The sequence below is a fragment of the Myxine glutinosa genome, chromosome 9 (genome assembly GCF_964187855.1).
Source record: "Myxine glutinosa chromosome 9, kmMyxGlut1.1, whole genome shotgun sequence".
Classification (NCBI taxonomy): Eukaryota; Metazoa; Chordata; class Myxini; order Myxiniformes; family Myxinidae; genus Myxine; species Myxine glutinosa.
The window spans coordinates 84,845,689-84,871,808 of NC_136269.1; the positions used below are offsets into that span (position 1 = coordinate 84,845,689).

Below are 26,120 nucleotides of genomic sequence, written 5' to 3' on the forward strand. Positions count from 1 at the left end.
TGACAGCCTGGGGGATGAAGCTGTTACAGAGTCTGGCAGATCCGGCCCGGATGCTGCGGTACCTTTTCCCAGATGGCAGGAGGGCAAAAAGTCCATAGAATGAAATGAATGAATGATCGTTTTAAGGCCATTTTCCCCGCTAGAGCGGGGGTTAGCCTTGCGGGCCCCATGACAATCATGGTTCCCTGTTTGAGGCAATGTTTTTTTACGGCCGGATGCCCTTCCTGACGCCAACCCTTGGTCACACTCACCTTTGGTCATGCAAAAAGTCCATAGGATGGGTGGAAACGGTCGTCAGCTATGCTGGCGGCCTTGCATGTACAGCGTTTGTAATATATATCCTGCATGGAGGGGAGAGAGACCCCAATGATGTTTTCAGCTGTCTTCACTATCCGCTGCGGAGTCTAGCGGTCCAAGACATTGCAATTCCCGTACCAGACAGTTATGCAGCTGGTCAGGACGCTCTCAATGGGGTACCCCTGTAGAATAAGGTGAGGATGGAGGGGGGAAGGCTTGCCTTCCTCAGGGGGGAAGTAGCTTAAAAAATTAAAAAAAACTAAATTTTTATTTTTGAAAGTCGTACCCCCTTAATCTGTTCCATATAATATAGAAACACTGTATAAAAAGTTTGAGCACTAAATTATTATGTTTAGGGGTAGCTCAAGGGCCTCAAAGATTATGAAAATTATAAAAATTCAACGAATTACGAGTATATCAGACTATATCTTAATTTATTTTAAACAACACACTTGAACACAGTATTTATTTTTGAACACGTTAATAGTGAATTCTTTGTTCAGTTTCTGACAGAGTTCATAGTATCAGTCTGACAATGTCCAGCAAATCCCAAATTTATTAATTTCATGGCATCCCGTATGTTTAACAGTGTATGTTAAAGTTTAACAGTTAACAGTTTAACAGTTTAACAGTTAAACAGTGTATGTTTTCTGCTATCAGGGTACATTCTGCGATGGTCCTCGACAACTTGCAGCAGGAATTGCAGCTGAGTTTCATCGCGGGTTATCAACCCACTGTACTCCTGAATGAGTGCCACTCCACGTTCAGCGTAGTCATTGACAACTTTTAGAGAGTTGACTGTTTCTGCAGCCTGCTTGTAGTCGTCTCTGTCATCCCACAAGTCCAGATCAACCGCGAGAAATCCATCTGGAAGTTCCATCATTCGCAGAAGTTTCATTGACCTTGCTGTGACGAAATCTTCCAAGTTCTTGTCCTTGAATGAATCAAGAGCAACAGTGATTCGCTTGGAATCATCCTGATCTTGGTCTTCTTCATTCTTCATGGCACTCACCATCAGTCTCTTGGTTGACGAACTGACCCGACTGTCGAAGAAAGCCTAGCTAACAAGTTCCTGTGACAAGTACCACACGTGATTGGAAAACTTGCGTGATGTTGACTTTGAGATGGCTGGATGGATTGATGAGTATTCAAGCAGTGACTTCAGCAGCAGCAGGTCAATGTAAGGAGCACCTGATGCTTGAGGTGCAGAGATCCAGGCTGTCAGGTAGACACGTACTGTGAATACACACACATCACGTAATCCTCTCTTTTCTGCAGGAGTCAGTTTGAATTGAGCCTTGAACATCCAGATCTTGAGACAGTATATTACTTTGGACATCCAGCGGGCGTGGTGCATTGCTCTGGGTGACATGAATCGCACTCCTCTGGCAGGAGCAGCACCGAGAAAGACAATCACAAGTTCCAAGAATTCTTTATAATCATCTCTCGGCTGACTCTGTTCAAGATGCTTGTTGGCATAATCGATAGTGCCTTGCTTTATGTCTTCCACTAGACTTGCCATGTCATCAGCTGCAATCCCTGGTTCATACTTGGCCGTGTCTATGAATCCCCAGTATTCCTGGAAGCGTTTGAAGAGTGGAACCTCGGGAGAAGATTTGGCTCCCAATCCCATACACACTTGGAACACTGCACCAATTTATCAATTCCATAATGTGATGCCTGCAAGCTAGTGACAAGAGCTCCTTCTCAAGCTTCTGCTCTAGGAGGACACAGGCACCAGCGATCCGACCAGTGTTTGAGCTGGTCGTGTCAAAACACATAGCTCGGATGCTGTCGGCTATGCCCCAGTCTTCAATGGCTCCAAAGACAGCAGCAGCCTGAGCTGAGCCTCGCCTGTTCCAGATGGAAGCTTGGCAACTGTGAGTAGCTGAGAAACTCCTTTCCCTGAAACCAATACTGGCAGGCGATCAACCTTCTCTTTTCCAATTAGATCAAGGATCAGTTTGCCGTCCCAGTGAACAACAAAGGGAACGTTACCCTGAAACTCCGCCTTTATATTTGCAGATCTCTGGACTCGGTGTTGTACTCTTTGTCGGCGAATTGAGTCTCTGTTTAGAGCAAGTTCATCAATGTTCTGTCCAAAGCTTTTGGCAGTTTCTGCTATAACAAAAACGGCTTTGCGGTCTGACACTTTTGTGCGATCTAGAGCGGCTGCGAGTTCTTCAGTAACGACAGTTTTTCGCCCCCTCTTTCTTTTTTGTGTCTGAAATGTGATGCCTCCAGCAGCTCCCTCACTTGCATTGTCCCCAGTTTCCATCTTTTCACTATCCTCTGCTGAGCTGTTTTCAGATTCAGAACCAGATGAAATCAGTTCAGCTGTAGAAGCTGCTAACTGTTTCATTTGCTCCATTCACTGTCACCTGGCAAGCATTTCCTCCTCTCTTTTGGACGCCGTTTTCTCCGCAGCAAGCTTTACATCTACTCCAGCCAGCGACCCCCTTCTTCCCTTTTCTCACTGGGCTAACAAGAAATCCTTGTCTTCTTGTAATACTGACGTATTGGTCAGAGCATCAGCATGAGCGACATCAAAAAGGTCTTCAAGCCTGGAAACAAAAGCCGACTCTCTCACGAGTTGAGTTGGTGACGTTCGCGCTTTGATCTTTTTCAGAAGACGCCATTCTTCAAATGTCTGCTCAAGCTTGGTTTGGCAGTTTTGATGAGCTCTCATCGGGATTCTAGCTTTCTTCCAAAAGTTAGTTATTTCCGTGATGGTAACATCCGACGATTGTCTTACGGTCTCCTTCAGATCGAGATGGTGATGCAGGAAGAATCCAAGAGCCATACGCAATGATGGCAACTTGCTGCCACTTAATTCAGTCACAGAGTCGCCAAGGAGATACAACTTGGTTTGAGATCTTGTTGCTTTTTCCACAGATGACATTTTCAATCAGATATGAATCTGAAAGAAGTAGAACATAGCATTAAGAAATTAAGAATCAAGAAAATTCAAACAGTTCTATTAATAACTGAGCAGTGAGCACAATGCCTCAAGCAATTACACAAACATACTGCTGCAACAGTGTTGCAGCTGTTGCTTAGTCAGCATAGTCAGTCCATTGAGTCCAAACAGTAAACAAGTCTGAACATGTCTGGAATATAAATTCATGGAAAATTTGCATTATCAATTTATCAGCAAAACAATGGGATTTGGATGATTGGTTGGATAATAGATATGAACCAGTTGAACCACAATGATTATGCTTCTATAATCTGTGATTATATTATACCATGTTTATACACCCATTGTGTCTGTGATTCTCTGCAAAGCCTGTGATAACTTCGTTTTTATTTTCAAATAGTGTTCTGTGATGCACCTATGTACAGTGTTTACTTTTAGATACTATGGTGATAAGCGTTCCCAGGTCAGCGCTACATCTCATTTTAGCATTTATTGTCTAGCAGACTCTAGCTCAACGAACATTTTACTCTTTTATTATAACAGATATTGTGTATGTACAATGTACATATTACTACTGTAATTATTTATTTAATGGAGCACAGAGTTTTATAATTTAAAGGTTTTATCTGTGTTCCCAGCAATTAATTTTACCACAATGATTGCATGTTGTGTGTATGATGATAGGAGAGAGTGTCAATTTACTTAGTAGTTAAAATTGGGTTCTTAATTTATCAACAGAATTAATCTATTATCAGTAGTATGCGAAATAAAAGGGCGGCCGCAGCTTTGGGGTATCAGAAACTTTACCATCATTGAGCTGCCCCTAAATATTGTTCAATTGTGCTCATATTTTGCCTGAATTGTTATTTCATATATAGGAACAAATTGAGAGGGTAAGAAGATCATATTGCAAAAGTTCAAAAATAAGCTCCACCCTGTTCCTCATGCGTCACAGGAAATGGAGACGCTGCTAGGGAAGTGGTGTTGAAGGACCATTTGAGGTCATTTGTAATGTGCACACTGCACACCAAGAAATTTGGTGCTCCTAAATGTCTCCACGGTGGATCCGTTGATGTACAGTGGGGAGTGGTCAGCGCGGGCCTTCCTGAAATCCACAGTCATCTCTTTTGTTTTATCCACATAAAGAGACAGATTATTGTTACTACACCAGACTGCTAGCCATGCCACTTCCTCACTGTATGCTGACTCATCATTGTTGCTGATGAGACCCACCACTGTCGTGTCATCAGCAAACTTAATGATGTGATTTGAACTGTCCTTGGCAGAACAGTCACGAGTCAGCAATGTGAACAGCAGTGGACTGAGCACACAGCTCCGAGGGGCTGTGTGTGTGGTGTGGTGATGTGTTTTGTGTGTGGTGTGTGTGTGTGTGTGTGGTGTGGTGCACACAGCTCAGTGTGGTGATGCTGGCCATGTTATTTCCGATCCGGACTGTCTGAGGTCTCTCGGTCAGGAAGTCCAGGATCCAATTACAGAGGGAGGTGTTCAAGCCCAACAGGCCCAACTTCCCTATAAACTTCTGGGGGATAATTGTATTAAATGCTGTACTGAAATCAATAAACAGCATTCTTACACACAGTCATGTGAAAAAGTAAGTACACCCCATGTAAAGTTTTGACTTTTTCAACATACGTAGTGTGTTCAAAAAGTATCCGACCTTTGTTCATAAAAGATACTCGCATCCAGATAATTTTTTTTTTATAATAATCTCGTTCAAAGTAGTCCCCTTGGGCTGCCACACACTTCTCCCAACGGTTCTGCCACTGTCGGAAGCAGCGCTGGAACGCCTCTTTTTGGATGGCGCGCAGCTGGTCCGTCGCATTCCGCATGATGTCTTCTCTGGAGTCGAAGAAGACGGTCAGCATGACTTTGACATTGCTGCGGACCTGCCTTGCTTTTTTTGGCCTCGGGGATGTTGGATGCTTCCATTGTGATGACTGCAACTTGGTTTCTGGGTCGTACCCATAAACCCAGGACTCATCGCCAGTGATCACTGTGTTGAGGAAGCTGGGATCGCTGTTCACAGTCTCCAGCATGTCCTGTGCGATCTCCAAACGGAGTTGCTTCTGCTCAATCGTTAGCAGCTTTGGTACGAACTTCGCTGAGATTCTCCTGAAGCCCAAATCCTCCTTCATAATGGAATGAACGGTGTTGAATCTTGCGGATCGTTTCCACTTGGGAATCGCCAAGCTTTACACAAAATTTGATGCAGTAGCGTTGTTCAAGTTTTGCCGTCATTTTGTCAAAAACGAAAATCCGACTGCGCTCACTTACATGTCCTCACTCATCGGCGGTCTGCCGTCGAATGACAGCTTCTGCAGGTGGGAAAAAATTCACGCGTGCACATTAGGATCGCCTACATACGTGCACCAATCAACGCCTCCCTAGCTTCTTTTTTTTTACGCACGAAAAATAAAGGTCGGATACTTTTTGAACACAGTAGTATTTCAACATACAGCGATTTGATCTTCATTTCAACAATATTGATAGATAAAGGTGATATAATATAACAAATATCATGAAACATTTACATTTTGTAGTCCACTGTATAATTTAAATAAACATAAATGCAAATTTCGCATGTGGAAAAAGTAAGTACACCCCTACATTTATCACTACTTCAAATACCTAAAATTAGAATCAGTTGCACCAGCTCAGGTGCAAATGATTAGAACATCGTTAGAGAGGATCTTGGAGGAACCTGTCTTATTTGAACCTCAGACATTTCGTTTGGTTTGCTCTTTGTTGTTGAAGTGTGCGGCGTCACCATGCCGAGATCAAAAGAGCTCTCTGAGGCCTTCAGAAAGAAGGTTATAGATGCCTACGAGTCTGGGAAGGGATTTTAAAAAGATCTCCAAACAATTTGAAATCAATCATTCGACTGTCTGGAAGATCATCTACGAGTGGAGAAGATTCCAAACAACTGCCAACTTGTTCAGGCCAGGCCGCCCCAGCAAGTTCAGCCCGAGAGCAGACCGCAATATGCTGAAATAAGTCTCTAAGGACCCCAGAATGTCATCACGGGACCTACAGGTAGCTCTTGCCACGGTTGATGTCAAAGTGCACGAGTCTACCATTAGAAAGAGGCTGCACAAATTTGATCTACATGGGAGGTGTGCCAGGAGGAAACCTTTGCTGTCCAGAAAGAACATCAGGGCAAGACTAAAGTTTGCCAATGAACACCTAGGCAAAGACCAGCACTTCTGTAACAATGTGCTCTGGACAGATGAGTCAAAGGTAGAGCTAGAGCTATTTGGCCACAGTACCAGAAGACATGTTTGGCGAAAACCAAAGACAGCATTTCACCACAAGAACCTGATACCAACTGTAAAGCATGGTGGTGGAAATATTATGGTTTGGGGCAGCTTTGCTGCATCAGGGCCTGGGCAGCTCACCATCATAGAATCCACTATGAATTCTTCATTGTACCAGAGGGTGCTTGAGGATAATGGGAGGCCATCTGTCGGAAAGTTGAAGCTCAACCGAAGGTGGACCTTGCAACATGACAATGACCCTAAACATACCAGTAAATCCACCAAGGAATGGCTGAAAAGAAAGAAATGGAGGGTTCTGGAATGGCCAAGTCAAAGCCCAGATATAAATCCCATCGAGATGTTGTGGGGGGATTTGAAATGGGCTGTGCATGCAAGAAACCCCTCAAACATCGCACAGCTGAAAGAATTCTGCATAGAGGAGTCGGCAAAAATTTCTCCCAGTCGATGTCAGAGACTGGTAGACAGTTATAAGAAACGCCTACTTGAGGTTGTTTCTGCCAAAGGGGGCAATACCACCTATTCGAGCCAAGGGTGTACTTACTTTTTCCACATGCGAAATTTGCATTGATGTTTATTTAAATTATAGAATGGACTACAAAATGTAAATGTTTCATGATATTTGTTATATTATATCACCTTTATCTATCAATATTGTTGAAATTAAGATCAAATAGCTGGATGTTGAAATATGTTGAAAGAGTCAAAACTTTACATGGGGTGTACTTACTTTTTCACTTGACTGTAAGTGTTTTTGTTTTCCAGGTGAGACAGGGCCAGATGAAAGGCAGAGGATTATGGCATCCTCAGCAGACCGGTTAGGACGATATGCAAACTGGAGGGGGTCTAGTGAGTTGGGGAGTCTGGTTTTCAGGTGGCTCATGACTAGCCTCTCGAGGCACTTTATAATAATTGATGTGAGTGCCACAGGGAAATAGTCATTAAGGCAGGACACTGTTGACTTCTTTGGCACTGGTATGATTGTGGTGGCCTTAAAGCATGCTGGGACAACCACCTGGCTCGGAGATGTTGAAGATGTCTGTGAGGACGTCTGCTAGCTGGTCTGCACATTCCCTGAGCACACGACCAGGTATACTGTCGGGTCCACCAGCCTTGCGTGGGTTGACTCTAGATAGGGTTCTCCTAACGTCGGCTGTGGACAGACAGAGTACCTGATCATCGGGAGGAGGGGTGGTCTTCCTTGCGGGCATGTCATTCAGCGCATAAAACCGTGCCTCGAAGTCATTCATCACCTCTGAACATTTAATCTGCTTCAACTGCACCAGGAGACTTTATCTCAAAACCGATTTATATTTATTTTACATGTTTATTTCAATTGTGATGTGTTTATTTATGGCTGCTGCCAACCTTCCTTTATAGTTTCTCGAAGCTCAGGAGCCAAACCCCCTTTTTCCCCATAGGCCCTTGGTTTTAACTATCGGGGTTTTGAGTATTTTCCAGGAAAATGACTCCCGCGATATATAACGGTTTACTGTGTATGATTTTATTTTTATTTTTTTTGTAGAGGAATTTTACCAAGATTATCTTGCGTCTCTGCCACACAACTATGTATAGTATGCCATCAATGGTTTCACAAAAGCTTTGCAAATTGCATCGGTTGGCATAGTCGTCCAGGTCATCTCATACAAGCTTGGCGAGTCGTCTCGATATGACCGTAGTGGTCAACTGAATTCAAAGACCACCCCCTTTCCCCCTCCCACCCCCAACCAGATCACTTGTCCAACAGTCACGATACCATACTGATTGGGGCACTAAATTGGCCAAGTGCTATGTTAAATATGTACCACGTTAATTATGTACCACACGCCTCTTCCAAATTAGGTCGAGCGAGCCTTAGGTGAGTGGCACTATTTTTATATCCAGCTTTAATTTCCGCCCATTATCCCTCGACGGGCTTTCCGTACCAATGGAGAGACCACAATGGCCTGAATTCACCCTGAGGTCAGGTATATTTATTAAAGCAATAAACAATGGTCATGAAGAAGGGAGCACAAGAAGTTGTAATAATAATGATGTGGCAGTAAACCTTACTCACCACCATGCTTCACTTCTCTTCATATAGAACTAAAATATTCAAAATAAAATGAAAAAGAGGGAAGGGGAGGGGAAAGAAGCAGCATCAGCTCTCTCATTTTTTTCACATACATCATTTTCACAGAGGGGGGAGGGCAGCACAGGTGTGTTCTTGCAGCTGACTGGCCTGTAAGGACAGTGCTGTAAGGATGATGCCACATCACATGCACACAGAGACATGCACACACATACACACATACACACATACACACATACACACATACTGACACACTGACGCATACACTGACACATACACTGACACATACACTGACACATACACTGACACATACACTGACACATACACTGACACATACACTGACACATACACTGACACATACACTGACACATACACTGACACATACACTGACACATACACTGACACATACACTGACACATACACTGACACATACACTGACACATACACTGACACATACACTGACACATACACTGACACATACACTGACACATACACTGACACATACACTGACACATACACTGACACATACACTGACACATACACTGACACATACACTGACACATACACTGACACATACACTGACACATACACTGACACATACACTGACACATACACTGACACATACACTGACACATACACTGACACATACACTGACACATACACTGACACATACACTGACACATACACTGACACATACACTGACACATACACTGACACATACACTGACACATACACTGACACATACACTGACACATACACTGACACATACACTGAGACACACACACTGACACATACACACACACACACTTATTATTATCGATGTAGCTGAACTATACTAAGCAATGTTGACCTCTAGGAGTCATTTCCACAATAAATGGTTTACAAAAGCTTTGCTGCAAATTGCATCAGTCGTACTTTTGGCATACCGAATGCAGCTCTGCTCAAGAAGTAGCCTGGATGGAACCGAAGACCTTGACGAGGTGACCGCCTCAGATGTTGACAGAGCCTTCCCATTATTGGAGCCTGATGCAAGTTCTGTGCAACCTCCTGGATTTGTGGATGCCCATAGCCCTCTGCAACCTGCAGTCTCAACGAAATCCACAATGGAGGAAGATGGTAAATATAGCTTCCTATGTTTTGTGGGAACCAAGTGGCGAGAAGGTGACTATCCATCACTCTGGCGAGGGATGGGGTGTAGGGGGTGGGGAGGGGAGAGTGGGGAGGTGTGGCTTGAGGGCGATATTTTTTGTGTTAATTTCTTTTTAATTTGATGAATCTCCAGTTTTGTCTACGAAAAATGCATCATCTCCAGAGGTTCGAAGGAGGGGAGAGTCACAAGGTCAGCCACAGACTCTCCAGCAGGAATTCTCCTTGCTCAACCTCCACATTCCAAACATTACTGTGGATGAGGTACTTTTTTGCTCCACATCACTCCTTAGTCATGTCTGCTCGGTGTCTGACAGCACAGCTATTGTAATGGAGCAAAAGAGCAACTTGCATAAATTTTGAGTATTTTCATGCTTGTAACTTGCAGATGGATGCCGAAAGCAGGAGTTGTGCAGTGTCGATGCTTTGTGGAAACCATATAGTGAAAATGGTGGTCACTTTCCCTGTAAACTATCCCAGCAACGCTCTTCCCTCCTTCAAGTTCATCACTCCAACCTCTGTTTGTGCTCCTTTGAAGAGCAAACTGATGAAGGTTTGAATCTTCTCTTTTACCTTTTATTTTTAGGCTGAGGTCGAGGCCCAGCAAAGAGCTAAACAGCAGAAGTGAGAGTCGAACAAATCAATAATGGAGCAGATGAGGACGGGAAGACGAGGGAATGGAATTGAGGAATTGAGCAAGGAACAAATTACACATAAATATGGTGGAATTTTTTTATCCCTTCTTCCCCACCCTTTCCCCACTATACTCCACACTTTCCTCTTCCCTTGCTTGCCTTCCTTACTTGGCTCCTCCCAAATCGCTTTCACTTATTTAACAACTTCTCCCACACTCCACGACCCTTCTTTCTTTCTCTCTTCTCCCCTTCTCTTCCTTTCCTCATTAATTTTTTTTTCTCATTTTGACGTGTCCTGGAAGGGATGTGTGACATTAAACAGATGATGATGCCCTGCCGTATTGCAACCCCTAATTACGTCATATTCCTGTTGATGTTTCTTATGCTGGTTCTCGAGCAAAGGTAGTTGTGTTTTCAGATCCTTAGGGATACGTCCCTGCAGAAGGTGAAGCGGAACCAGAATTGTCTGGAGCCTTGTTTACGACGGCTTGTTGCTGCACTGGACAGCCTGGTGGTGGGTGACTTAAACACGCCGCCACAATATACCGGTAGTGATGGTCAAGCCAGACGTTGCATTGGTGCATTGTGTAGCCATAAAGTAGTCAAGGCAGTAATTTTTGAGATGTTAAGATGGGTGAAATATTCAGCATTTAAAAAGTGTTTCCAGCTGGATAAACTTTTCAGAGGTAGTTTTCATCTCGAGCGCATTTTGTTTTGCAACCAAACTGTCACAAATTGCATTGTTTCCAAAACTTAGTGTTGTATTTGCAACAAGTACTGCAACATATATGCTTGTGCAACAAACAAAACTCGTGGTGAAGTTAAGTGCATGTTATGTTGCATGAAATTAATTGCGTGATGGTGTGGGCTGGGGAGGACAGGTACGTAGAGGGTGGTTGTTTACTTGCTAATTCTACATTAACATTCTTGATTTGCAGAACTCTGTATAGCCACATGTTAATTAGTATTTATTTGTTACACAGACTCAGGAGGGTGGTGTGGGTCCCAATCAGACGGTGACTTTTGGCCTTACCAGCACCACGGTCTCTTCACCTCTTCCTTTCCATCGTGTCATCAATTCCTACGGCTCGTATCAGGATTCCAACGTGCCGTTCCCTCGAACCTCAGGCGCTCGCTTTTGTGGAGCAGGTGGGTTGACTGTGCTGGTCTGATTTGGGAATTTGCGAGGTGTGACGGAGGTTCGGGGTTAAACAGATGGCCCCAAATGTGCTATTTAATGTTTCACTTTGTGGGTCCCACCTGCAGGGTACCTTGTTTACTTCATGAGACCGATCACCATGAACCGTTCACTTTCTCCAGCTGAGCTCACGCCAAGGTTTGTCAGGAGGCATTGTGTTTTTGGGTTTTTCTTACGTCTGTGCGTCCGTGATACGTTTTCGTTACCGAGATAACCGAAGAACAGCTGAATGGATCAAAGTCAAACTTGGTCCTTGGAAGTATGTGTAATGATTTAAAGATGAACCGATTCGATTATGGAATCAATAGGTCAAAGGTCAGAGGTTATGTTGGTTAAAATCCTGTCACCGCGATAACTTGTTAAGCAGTGATGGGATGTTGACTAAACTTGATACAAGTATGTATTAGGATGCAAAGATTAACTGATTAGATTTTAGCATCAAAAGGTCAGAGGTCATGGCAGGTATAAATGTTATTGAGGTAGCGATTTGAATTAAACTAAATTAATGTACCATGATAAATATATATGGATTAGATATTGAGGTCAAATGGTCTTGAGGTTTTTGGTCAAAGTTGGGGTGAGCAAAGACTTGATGTGGGCGGAGGCATATCGGTCGACATGGTAACGTCAAATTATGTCTCGTTTTCTATTTCTTCGAGAAGTGTATTACTGTGCAAAAAAAAAAAGTACTGTATGCACTGTACTGTATATAATTTTGTGTGCTCCTTCCGTGTCCGAAAGGGTTCCTGCTGTAGTATAATAATAGATGTTACTGCTGGAATCGCTTCATCAAACTCACATTCCCGCTTCTTCTTCTTCAACCCTGGATAGATGAGCTTTTAAAACGGGTGACTTTGCGATTAAACATTAAACGGACACAAATTTTTGGTTTGAGTAAATCTATTAGCTATCCAACGGTACAATATTTATTATCATACGACAGCAAGAACCCTTCAGAATGAACCAATGACGGACACCAATAGACAGACGCTTCTCCTTTTAGTAATGGACGAATGTATATATTCCTGCTGGGATGTTTACATGAGTAAATATTAATTCAGGTCATTAAGCATTTAACATGCTTCTGAACATCTTATTATAATAGAGCAAACGTATATGGTTATGTCGCTATGTTTGTCGCTATGTTTATATGCGACGAAAACGTCTTCTTCTTCTTCAAATAAAATTACCACCCTCTTAATTAACCCTCTTGATTACGTTAAGACTGCTGAGACCCCTCAGACCTTTGACGACCCTTTAATTCCCCCAAGACGCTTCAGACCACCAAGACCCCCTGAAGACCCAAAATACCCTGAAGACCCAAAACACCCCGAATACCCAAACCACCCCGAATACCCAAAACACCCCGAAGACCCAAAACACCCAGAGGATCCAAAACACCCCAAAGACCGAAAACACCCAGAAGACCCAAAAATACCCAAAAAGGCCCTTCAAGACCAAGAAGAACCAAAAGACCCTTAAGACCCAAAAGCCTCTGAAAACACCAAAGACCCAAAAGACTCTGAAGACACAAAACACCTCAAAGACCCAAAATACCCTTTAAGGTCCAGAGGATCCAAAAGATCCTGAAGACACCGAAATGGTCAAAGATGCCTACCCCTCTGAAACGACATGTGGTGAGGCACGCGGATCGCGCCGAGTCACGCTAGTTTAATTAATAGTCCTTAAATATCCATTTTATTATCAATGGCTGATGGAACAGCTTGTACATGCATATCGTATGCATAATAAGGTGCCATCAACATATTTTTACATGAATTACAAGGGCAATCGTAGACAATGGTCAAATCGACATTGATTATGGATTTGAACCGACGATATCACTTTCATCACTCTTTCATCAAGTGCTCAGATGAGAACAAACAGGTTATGCACTTTTACAACCCTGTTACCTCCTCTACTGAAGGTGGATGGAGGTTATGTTTTGACCCCTGCCTGTCTGTTTGTTTTGTCCGTCTGAACCTAGATTTATTTTTTTTATTAAAAAAAGAAGCCAATGATAGGTGGTCTTCTTAAATACTGCTGGGTATCGGTTTGGTGTGCTTGGTTTGGTCTGGCATTTACGCATTGTATGATGATCAAGATGTGTCTCACGAAGGTCTTTGTGATTCAGTTGAATGCCATAAATAGATTACTGAGTGGCACGTCCAGTCGAGTGTTGTCGATGAATTCAATAAAATGAAACTACGAACGAGATCACAAAAACAATCAAATTCCATGTTGTTGTTTTTCTGAAAAGGATAATGAAATAGGATATCCATGATGAAATCATGGAGGTAACAAAATTGCAGCACTGTGATGGTTGAGCAGATTGTCATTGTAAGCATAGATGAAACGAAGAAGGCAGCGTTTATAAACGTGCTACGTTACCGTCCTGAGCGATCATCTGCATCCCATAATGCATCATTTCCTCCTCACTGGGAGAGGTGTCTTTCAGGACGACCATGCAGAATGTCCCCAGTTCACGTATTGTCAACCGGTGGTCTACAGACGGACAGACAGACAAACAATTAAACCCAAAGGCATACTCCTCTGACGAGGGTAATATGTGCTTTCCCTGCAGCTCCTCAACATGTGTGTATACATGTTGGCTCACCGTTGTGCCTTCTTGTCTGTGCTTCCTTGTGTTCATTATCAAAGGGATGGCGGAATATTAAAATGAGGATTACCCACTCTGAAGGACTCTTCGTTATCTTGAACACAATGCATTCCTCCTCAAGAAAACCTGAATTTCTGGTGCTTTAATGCATGTTTGCAAAAGAGTATTGTAATACAAGATTAAAATTGGGTGAGAATATCATTGTTGGATGTTGCTTTCGGCGGTTGTTTTCAGGAAAATTGACCATGTTCATTTCCAGTGATTATAAAAACCAAACCCTTTCCTCATGACTAATGTGTTTTCTTCATTTTTAAAACGGGGATTTGTACACACGCTGTCAAATGCCCATCAAAAGTTTTCAAAGCTTTGGTTGTCGGATGTATTTTTAATAAAAACCAAACCTTGATCCACTTAGATCCCCGGTCGACCCCCACTTTTTTTTTCCTTTTTTCTTTAAAAAAAAAAAAATGCCATGAGCAAACTTGAGTTGCAACATACCAAATATCATTTTAGCCAGGTTTGGTCACAATCCCATCAGCACTTTTGGAAAAGAAGTTGCATTTGTTTTACGGACTGACGGACGAACGAAGCACCATCCCATAAGCTCCCCGGAACTATGTTCCAGGTGAACTAACTAGAACTGCACTCGGTAGAGCATATACCACCTCCACCAGGCAGAACAGTTTACGTTTTGTATCCCACTGCCGAATCTGCATCCGGACCTGAACCAAAATTTAATCTGTTTGTTTCTCGTCGTGTAGCCAATTCATCCACCTAGTTATGTCATAACTTGGCCTGTCCACAACTTTGTGAAATATCATGTTACATATCGTCATATTACCATCTTTTAATGGTGAAGAATCACCTTTTTAAAAATCATCATTTCTGGATCTTCACCAAAATCTAATCAATTTGTCCTTGTCACATCGTCAACCTGCCCACTAAATTTGGTCCGAATCCGTCCATAACTTTTTGAGATATCCTGCTCACAGGCAGACAGACACAGACAGGTGTGAAAACATAACCTAAATCCACCTTCAGTACTAATGGTTGGATGAAGGAAGAGATTCCCACAGGGTATTGCCATGGACCAGTTTGGACCACTGTGGATGATTGTTTTACTAGCCTGGTATTTTTTAAGCTTCAGTGTCTTGCATCATCTTTTTCAGGGAAATTCTGGTCTATACACCCGACAATAGCTATGCAATGTAGTGGATATAAACTCTTAAGTTTCCGGATCCATGCATGGCAACTAGAGAGCAACAATGAAAAATCAAATAGTCATTCTTTTCAAGCACCATTTAAACAATTAATTTTGGGGAGATTGACATGTTTTTATAATTCAAACTTGTGCGTGCTTGCACACATTATAATGTGTGAACCAACAAGCGTTATACTACATGTAACCTGTTTTACAGCGTTGTTGGTAAAATACGGTATTTCTTGTTAATGCATCGTTTGTTTTTTGTTTTGTTTTTCCAGATCCCTGTCAGCTCTATCAGGATACCACAGCAGCGTGATGGCGCCCATGAAGATGCGCTCAGAGTCGCAGAGTGGTATGCGGCTGTACAGCAGCAGTCCTACACGCAATGATAAGGAAGTCTCCATCAGCTCCTTCTATTACAAGGAGAGGGTGAGGAGCAGCAGGGAAAGTGCTTGAACATACTGTTGCGGATCTCTCCGTCGGCCCTTTTCCCCTTAAGAAGGGTGGATTAATCCCCTTTGTTTTTGACTGACCGATGTGAGTCCTGAAGTTGCACAGCTTCCTCCGGAGAGGCAGGGGTGCAACCTCGTTCGCGACCGCGGACAGATGTTAATTGCTGAGCGGTTTAGCAACCGCGGCATGAACCATTAGCAGAGACTAAACCCGATCCTGAAACGTTGGCCAAAATCGCGCCACCGGTGTCCAATGGAGAAATCACAAAGGCGAACGGATGTGAAGAAGAAGAAGGCAAAAGTAGGAAGGACAAATATGATTTATTACTCACTATCTCACGTCTTTGTGAACCAAGGAGAAGGAAAGATAAGAAAATAAAGACAGAAAGGATGGAAGGACCAGAAGACACAGTGCAAGTTCTAGCTTATACAGACTTACTTAAACCCCAGGACAACACAGAAGACGGACGACAATCAGACTTACGGGAATGGGGAATGAAGGCAGGAACGAATGACTGGAAGGAGAGGAAGGTTCGGGTGGAGGTGGATGGCTAGACTGACGAGGAGGTGGTGTCACGAGGCGGGAAGGATGCGGGTCCGGTTGGTGTGTGCTCGAGGTGAGCAGCCGCCGACCCTCCTCGAGCGGCTTCGCACGGCGGCGTTGCTTCGCGGCCGTGGGTCGAACCGCCGTTAAAGCTCAAAGCTGCGGTGGTTCAAGCTGCGGTGGTTCAAAGTTCAAAGTTCATCTCCCGTCTCTGCCGCATCTGACGCATCTCTCCTTTCACTCATCTCTCGTGGGGGCGTCGCGCTGCGGGTTATATCACACGCCCTACCAAGCCATACCCACTGAGTCCTGGTTGGGCGCGAGGGCTTCCTGGCTCTACCTCCTGGTGACGAGGGGCGGGCCATGCCCATGATTTGGCGGCTCCTCCCCCCTTCTTCTCCGAGACGGAGCACATGGCCAATGGCGTCTTGCGGGATAGAAAACCACTCGCACCGCTGGGATAGAAAACCACTCGCACCACTGGGATGAGAAAACCACTCGCACCGCCGGGATGAGAAACGAAAGGGGACCTATCTTATTTGAATTCGGTGCAATGCAGAGTCAATTAATGGGAAACACAACCTTAAACTAATACACATAATAAGGAAATAACTATTTAGAAGGATATATGATTTGCTACGTGCATGTATATGGATTAACTAGGAGGACGACCTTTGACCTTTACACTACGGAGGGTGATATTTACAACAAGATTCATTACACTACACAGGGTGATATTTACAACAATTCTAAAAATCCACAACACTGCACCCTCATCCTCTAGGCATGTCCTCGGGCCTATAAAACTTTAACTTTAGTGTGGCACGTAGGTGTAGTTCCCTCTACCTTTAACCTGACCCTGAGTGTGACCGTTTTAAAACACAAATAAGTATGTCCCCCTGCTGCATTGCACCCTACCTAACAGATTTACGCCCACAGCTAACCGAATTGCGGAATTGTCTTCAAACTAACTACACATGAACGGTGGGGAGCTTTATTTACAATTGACGCTAATGGTATTTACAAAACTAACCCAGGACCTGTGATTGTTCTTTTTGGGGGGGAGACAGCCTGCGCTGCATCGACGCACCAGCACCATCATCAATGCACCATAATGCACCAAAACGCACCGGAGTGCACAGTCACCACAGTTAATAATAAAGAAAACAACCCTTGGTGCTCTTGCTCTTCGGCTCCCTCTGCTGGCCAATGTTCTTCCAGATGTTGTCTTTCTTCATGTTCTTCTTGCTGGCGGCCTATTTGGACATAATAAAATGAAAAATGCACAAAACGTGTCCATCTTTATTTATGGCCCACAGGGGCCGACTAGGGGTGGTTCACCTGTATGGCATAGGTGCCACGTTACCGAGGTCCGCCAGCAAGATCTCGGGCCATCATGGCCGGTTCCAGCAGAGGGGCCATGCCCCAACCCGTGGGGTCCATAAGTGGTACTCAGCCACAGACATGTGGTCCATAAGTGGTGCATCGATGCAGACAGCTGGTTGCGGGGGTTCTGGCACACAATGGCAGACTCCCGCACGCTCCCCTCGGTGCCCAGAGAGCACGATCCATGGGTCGGGGAAGGAAGACAGAGAAGACAGGTGAGTGAGGGGTAAGGTCACAAGGGTACACATCAATAAAGGCAATGCAAGGTGAGGTGCGCCTGGAGACTGAGCGGAGAAAAGCTCGTCCCTACCGTACGTCACCCCCCCTGTTACCTACTCTACCCTTGCCCTTACCCCATATTTACAACAATTTACAATTCGTCTCTACCGTCACGTCTTCCCCATATTTCCCCTATACCAGATTCGTCACAATCCCACTAATCCAAAATTTGCCATCACCAATTCATCATCAATCCTCATGAGGAGGGAGAGATGGAACAACAAAGCACAGTCACACCCACGTCATGATGCATCTCACAATCCAAAACATTTGCACAAAAATAATAAAACCAACAAACCATGGCATGGTGTGGAGCTTTGTCACCTCAGGTGAGTGGATGCAGATGGTGCAAGGAGATTTCAATCCTAACTATCCTCTTAAATGACATTAACACACTTTACACTACCCGCGGTCTTTCCCTGCCAATCCATTGGCAATCTTACTCTATGTGGTTTTAAGAACCAAATTCCCATTGACCAAACTGTGGTGCTTCCTCAATTTGGGGTCTCACTCCCCCGGTTCAACTCGCTGTGCCTTTGCACAATTTCAGGACTGGGTCGTGTGGCTCTCCCAGCAGGTCTACCCACCTGCACACCTCCACCACTGTAGTTGCCTCCGAGCTTACCTGCTCCTTAACCTAACCTATCTACCTGGGGAAGGCCCTCCTTGGCGCGCTCCCCACTCAGTGCCCTCTCTGGCACTGGGCTACTCGGGTCCATCCTCCGGATCCTCGGGCCCCATCCACAACTCTAACGGCTCCCAGAGCCCACCTGCGGCCTCACCTGGCCGACATCCTCACAGTGGTGGAGTGCCCATTTAACTACACACACTAACAGGCCACACGCCCAGCCATTTCCACGACACGAATGCACCCATCCAAACACCATTCTTCCACCACGCACCACAGATGCCAATATCCAACCACAATTTACCTACTCCCTCGACCTAACTCGTAAACTACCCTCCCCGGGTATTCGTGATGGGGGTCCACTTTTCCCCCATTCACACCTTCGCACCATCCACTCCACTCCACAGTTTCCACCATACTCACTCCACACCATCCATTCCATACTCCATATATTCCAGACCATTTATTCCATACAACCATGCTCACCTGTATTTGCACACCTGTGCCATCACACCTGGTGCTTCCTGCACCCTCCTTCCTCCAGGACCATTTGCTCAACACAGCACACAATCACCATTACTCACTCATACACTGCTCCATACACCTGTTCACTTGCACACCTGTGCAATCACACACCTGGTGGCACTTGCACCCTCCTTCCTTCCAGACTCCTTCAATCACTCAATACAATGCACAACCACAACTGTTCCTCATACGCTGCTTCATACACTTTCGATTCTCACACGGCATCATTCACGAGCATTGCCTCATTTGCTCAACATGCTCACCCGCAAAAACTTCCATACCAATTCCTCATCCCATAAACCACAAACACATGGCATCATCTAAGCTGACTACTCCCTTCTGAAACTCGCGCTTCCCAGTCGCCCCTTACATTATTGCGCTCCCTCGTTGTTATAATCCAAATACCCTCTCTATGTCCCCACTACCTGTCCAATGTCGCTACTTAAATCTTCAGTTACCTATGGTCAATCTCTAGGTCCCTATACATTATCCTAACCCTCCCTCGGCGAGCTTACGCTGCCAAACCCCATAGCTAGTGCTCATGTGCCCCATGTGAGGGATGGCAGAGTTGCCATCCCACCACATCGGGCATCTCCCACTATCAATTTGGCTCATCCAATTCCAACCAATCAAAATTTTCCAATCACAAATTCCCTATCCCTACCAAATGTCCTTTAACACGAGCCTCGGTGCGTCGTTACCTCATTAAAACTCGGCTTCGCAAAGCCGAGCAATGAATTCGGGTGGTTTGGTCGCCTGCAGGTTGAATCCGTCCGGCTTTTGGTTCAAGGGAGGCGGCGGCTTGGTCGGGCCGAGATTCCACGCACCATCTCCGCGCGGCACCTTGCGGTCCCCGGCCCGATGGCCCAAGCTCGCCCGGTCGGAACCCCCCTCCCCGCCACCAGGGGGCACCGTTCCGCTTCCTCCTAGCTGCCCCTGAACCGGACCGGTCGCCTTGCCCGACAAGGCCCGGACTCGACCGTGCGGGGCCTAGCATCCAACAAAGCGCACCGCGCCCCGAGTGCTCGCATCGGCTATCAGTCGCCCTAAACGCTGCCCTGGTCAATGTAGACGCCTTACTCGCATACGCGACCCTTTCCACACTCACAAAACTCGGCGCCTCCAGTTCATCCCACACACTCCGTCCATTCCAGCACCGCACTCCCTGTTACACACCACACCTCTCGCGCACACTCGCCGTCCGCACACTTCGTTCCACCCTCCGTAACACTCACCATGGGCGTGCACTCTTGCATCCACCCACTCACGCGCTCCGATGTGCCCTTTCGCACACGCGCCACCACTAACTCAGGTGTACACTCTCGCACACGTTCGACCATTCCAGGTGTGCATTCTCGCACTCGCTCCACCACCAACTCACTCTCCGTGTCACTCTCACCCTCGCACGTACACTCCGTATCGCTCTCACTCTCGGTGTCACACTCCGTACCCTTTATAACACACTCACTCTTTGACGCACACTTTTTCCTCACACGCGTGCCATTCGCTTTAACACAACACACAAAGGACCTTCCACGAACGCCCGGGTGCTTTCGCGATCCCAAGCGCGCGACAATTCTTTCTGCGCTAAACATCCTTTTACAAAATCTCCCCGCACAACATAAAGCACGACTCACCTTTGGGGTTCTTCTTCCTCCCTGCACCAACACCTGCAAATCTTTATAAGGATTAAGCACGGCATCAAGGTGTGAGCACGGACTTTGCACATATTCTATTTCTCCCTTCAATTGTTGCTCTTCTAAGTCTGTTGTCTCTACAATTTCAACTATACCCACTACTTTTTCTTTACTCACCTCAACGACCGCTGGCTGTATTAAAATTCCCTCTTCTACCTCAGCGGTCGCCGGCTGCCCCATACCCCGGGTCGCGATGTCTACCCCGGTCCAGTTTACCTATGCCTTTCTCCGACTCGCCCAACCAGCGCTTCTCGACCCGCTTTACCTCCTCGCGTACCCCCGCGACCTCCTTCGCCCACACCTCGTCTGATCTCCTCCCCCTTTTTTTAAATTCGGTCACCCATTCTATCTGTTATTGCTTCAATTTGGCTTCCCAGCACCCTGTTCTCTTCCATCCTCTCATCCGCCTTGGCCATGAAGGCCTGCATTTGCAGCATGAATAGGCCCCAGTCCATTGGCGGCGCTGCTACGGTCACGGCGACATTTGGTGCTGCTGCAGCCTCGTGCGCGAGGGCGCCATTTTGTGCGCCTGAAACCTCTGCAACCACATCCTCACTGCTCTCCTCCTCCATTTCTCCCACATACACTTCCCTGGGGCCTGGGTCGACTCTAAACCATCTAACTCCACTCCCACCGGCATCCGATCGCCTTGAGCATCCATGGCACGATTTTAAATTTAGGATGTTAAATAAAATAAAATCTTGGGCCACTCGTAATTTGAGCGCGCTACGCGCGCTTCAGGTCCGAATGTCACTCCTGACACCAATTGTTGCGGATCTCTCCGTCGGCCCTTTTCCCCTTAAGAAGGGGGGATTAATCCCCTTTGTTTTTGACTGACCGATGTGAGTCCTGAAGTTGCACAGCTCCCTCCGGAGAGGCAGGGGTGCAACCTCGTTCGCGACCGCGGACAGATGTTAATTGCCGAGCGGTTTAGCAACCGCGGCACGAACCATTAGCAGAGACTAAACCCGATCCTGAAACGTTGGCCAAAATCGCGCCACCGGTGTCCAATGGAGAAATCACAAAGCCGAACGGATGTGAAGAAGAAGAAGGGCTCACTTTCACTCACCTTCACTCCTTCTCACCTTCACTCCTTCATTCCTCTTTTCTCCCACCTCTGGAACAAACTCCCTCACTCTCTTCAATCCCACTCCACCCTCCAGGTCTTTAAAACAGCTGTTCACCACCATCTCTTATCCTCCCCCATCCAAAACTTTGATCTTTTCTACCCCCGCTAATTTCGGTCCCCTTGTGTTTTATACCTCTTCCCCCCCCCCCCCCCCCCCCCTCGCCCTCCCACGCCTCCTGCCCCCAAGCCCTCTCCCTCCCACACTTCTCCCTGCTCTCAAATGTTGTGGTTGTGTGCTTCCCCTTCTCTCCCCATCTTGTCTTCCGCTCCCTCTTTTTGTATATTTTGTTTGTCTGGTTGATTTGTTTGTGAAATAAATGTTAGCTCTTTCACGAGCCTCGATTCAGTATACAAAAAAAAAAAAAGGGAAAAGTTGGAAGGACAAATATGATTTATTCCTCACTATTATTTACACAATCAAAAGAACCAAGGAGAAGGAAAGATAAGAAAAGAAAGACAAAGGATGGAAGGACCAGAAGACACAGTGCAAGTTCTAGCTTATACAGACTTACTTAAACCCCAGGACAACACAGAAGACGGACGACAATCAGACTTACGCGAATGGGGAATGAAGGCAGGAACGAATGACTGGAAGGAGAGGAAGGTTCTGGTGGAGGTGGATGGCTGGACTGACGAGGGGGTGGTGTCACGAGGCGGGAAGGATGCGGGTCCGGTTGGTGTGTGCTCGCGGTGAGCAGCCGCCGACCCTCCTCGAGCGGCTTCGCACGGCGGCGTTGCTTCGCGGCCGCGGGTCGAACCGCCGTTAAAGCTCAAAGCTGCGGTGGTTCAAGCTGCGGTGGTTCAAAGTTCATCTCCCGTCTCTGCCGCATCTGACGCATCTCTCCTTTCACTCATCCTCGTGGGGGCGTCGCGCTGCGGGTTATATCACACGGCCCTACCAAGCCATACCCACTGAGTCCTGGTTGGGCGCGAGGGCTTCCTGGCTCCACTCCTGGTGACGAGGGGCGGGCCACGCCGTGATTTGGCGGCTCCTCCCCCCTTCTTCTCCGAGACAGAGCACATGGCCAATGGCGTCTTGCGGGATAGAAAACCACTCGCACCGCTGGGATAGAAAACCACACCCACCGCTTTGATGAGAAAACCACTCGCACTGCTGGGATGAGAAAACCACTCGCACCGCTGGGATGAGAAAACCACTCGCACCGCTGGGATGAGAAAACCACTCGCACCGCTGGGATGAGAAAACCACTCGCACCGCTGGGATGAGAAAACCACTCGCACCGCTGGGATGAGAAAACTACTCGCACCGCTGGGATGAGAAAACCACTCGCACCGCTGGGATGAGAAAACCACTCGCACCACTGGGATGAGAAAACCACTCGCACCGCTGGGATGAGAAACGAAAGGGGACCTATCTTATTTGAATTCGGTGCAATGCAGAGTCAATTAATGGGAAACACAACCTTAAACTAATACACATAATAAGGAAATAACTATTTAGAAGGATATATGATTTGCTACGTGCATGTATATGGATTAACTAGGAGGACGACCTTTGACCTTTACACTTCGGAGGGTGATATTTACAACAAGATTCATTACACTACAACAGGGTGATATTTACAACAATTCTCAAATCCACAATAATACTTTGTAATGTTGGTTTTCCTTCATTTCTGTTTAGAAGTGCAATATCCCGAAGGTAAAAGCCTTCCTTTTGCTTTCTTCCCAATGAGAATTGCCTCATCTTTAATACATGTATCTCGGGCCATATCTATCACTATGCCCTGCATGGGGGGTCAAGTGCGTTTCTTGCTCGTTGTTTTGGCAAATATTTGTTTCCTCATCTCAACATGTTATATCAGGTCATCACGACCTCCAGCACAGCCAGAAGCAAAAGAGAAAACACTTATAAAAGATGTACCGATTGCCATTCGGTACATCTTGCAGAACTGTTTTGTATGTGATGCCTTTGCATGCCCAATGGTACTCCGTTGCCGACACTTAGCTTTGTGGTGAAAGTATTTTTTTTTTCTTGAAATAATATTCTGAGCCATGACTGACTCTCGTTCCGAACACGCTCCAGCGTTTTGAGAGAATAGCATTGAGCTTGATTGATAGACTTCTGTATCATGAAATCTGAATGAGATCTCACCAGGTCCTAGCAAACTTCAACGATCGGTGAGTTAATTTCGATAATTTATAATTGCCGCTAAACATGTTGCATCAAACCTGTAACCAACACTGATTAGGTCATGTTCAGGTAATTACAAAAAATGTTTGCTTTTAATTTATTTCCTTGTCTTTAGTGTCCTTGTGAAAAAAAAATTATTTATTTATTGCTTTTCAAAGTTGATCGAACCATTCTGCATAAATAAAGCAAAGTAAACGAGGCTGTGTAGCAACAGCATCCAAATCGTGAATGCCTTGATTCCACATTATAACATGCTCTGAATTGTTTTATTTCCTATAATATTCTTTAATTCTTTACATTATATTTGACAAAGAGGAAAAAAAGGTTCAGGCAGTTTGGTTGTTTTGCTGGATGACCAAGTTCAACGTAAATTTTCTAGCCAAATTGCCTAGTGGCCTAGGACTGCCAAGTACATAGTTGCCTTGTGGACTTGTTTGCTCACAACACCGTCATGCACATGTTTCAGAAAATGCGCCGGAGCAAGGTGCGGCGGGAAGCAGGTGATGTGGGAACCCCGCTGTATGAAGGCTGCCGGGAAGGTGGTCGTACAGGACATATCTTGCCTGCTGCCCATCCACCGACAATTGGCTGAGCTATACATGTAAGAACTTGTCACCCAGCCCCCTTGAGCTCTAAAGTTATCTTTTACATCAGAGTAGGTTTCCCACTGATGTGGAAGATACAAATCGAACAATAAATCCTTAACTGATACAGGTCCTTGATCCGAATACTCATACAGGCCAGCATCATGGACCACCACTCGCTAGCTTATTCTGTAGCCTTAAAAGAATACAAATACCATCTTGGAATGTACCACAGACACTGTAGCTGCCATGTTACATGATGCTGAGCGTCTTTCAGTCTGGATGTGAACCATGTGCAGGAGATGTGCCTTGCCAATACAGCGGCTGCTGCTTCCGTGGGACGCAGGGATCTTGTGCAGGTCAGTGGCATGCTTAAACGGAGGAAATGCATCCCTCCAACCCCCCCCCCCCCCAACCCCCACCATAATCCCCTTTTCCCCAACTTTTCTTTTTGCTATTGGCATATTTTAAAGATGTCACCATGTATGGAAACTCACCAAGTTCACTCCAGTCTGCTATCTGTTAACTTCAGAAACTAAGTTGTACAAACTGGAATTTTGTATAAACAATCCCCCCCCCCCCCCTCCCCTTTTTGAACATGATCTGTAAACCTCACAATCAGTTACAAGGAAATGTTAAAATTGCTGTGCACTTATCTCTGCAATGCAAGGTCACAGCTGAATTTTGTGGATGTACTTTATGAAGGCATTTTTCTCTAAATCTTATGTTTTGAAGTTGGTTGTTGGATTTCTGACGCAAGGAGTGCAAAAACAAAATTTACAAACCTTGTTTTCATTTCACTTATTTTTACCCCACACGTATGAAGCGAAAAATGAGGTTAAGCAATTGGGCACGTCTGTCCGTCTTTTCAGTTTATGATCGAGTTTATGACAGCTTATTTAAATCGAATGTTAATATTTAATTTAATATAATACCCTATTTCGCGCTGTCCGGGGGGGTGGGGGGGGGGGGCGTCATAGGTCCCGGGTCCCACCAGGCCAGTCAAAGTCAAGGGGACTAATCCCCCCTTGGTAAGGCGGTAGATCCGCAACAATATATATATATATATATATATATATATATATATATATATATATATATATATATATATATATATATATATATATATATATATATATATATATATATATATATATATATATATATATATATATATATATCTATATATATATATATACATTATATATATATATATATATATAATATATATATATATATATATATATATATATTATATATATATATATACATACAGTCACGTGAAAAAGTAAGTACACCCCATGTAAAGTTTTGACTTTTTCAACATATTTCAACATACAGCTATTTGATCTTCATT

The 26,120-nt window shown here is 45.2% G+C and overlaps 1 protein-coding gene across 1 annotated transcript in view; it reads left to right on the forward strand.

Annotated features, from left to right (window-relative positions):
- Positions 1-26,120, forward strand: part of WDR59 (WD repeat domain 59) — a 74,758-nt gene that overhangs the window by 24,794 nt on the left and 23,844 nt on the right. The window contains 10 exon segments of the mRNA XM_068128906.2: positions 9,517-9,697; positions 9,864-9,991; positions 10,116-10,280; positions 10,781-10,876; positions 11,346-11,511; positions 11,629-11,698; positions 15,663-15,813; positions 24,646-24,693; positions 24,695-24,780; positions 25,041-25,122. Coding sequence (XP_067985007.1) covers positions 9,517-9,697; positions 9,864-9,991; positions 10,116-10,280; positions 10,781-10,876; positions 11,346-11,511; positions 11,629-11,698; positions 15,663-15,813; positions 24,646-24,693; positions 24,695-24,780; positions 25,041-25,122 — 1,173 coding nt within the window.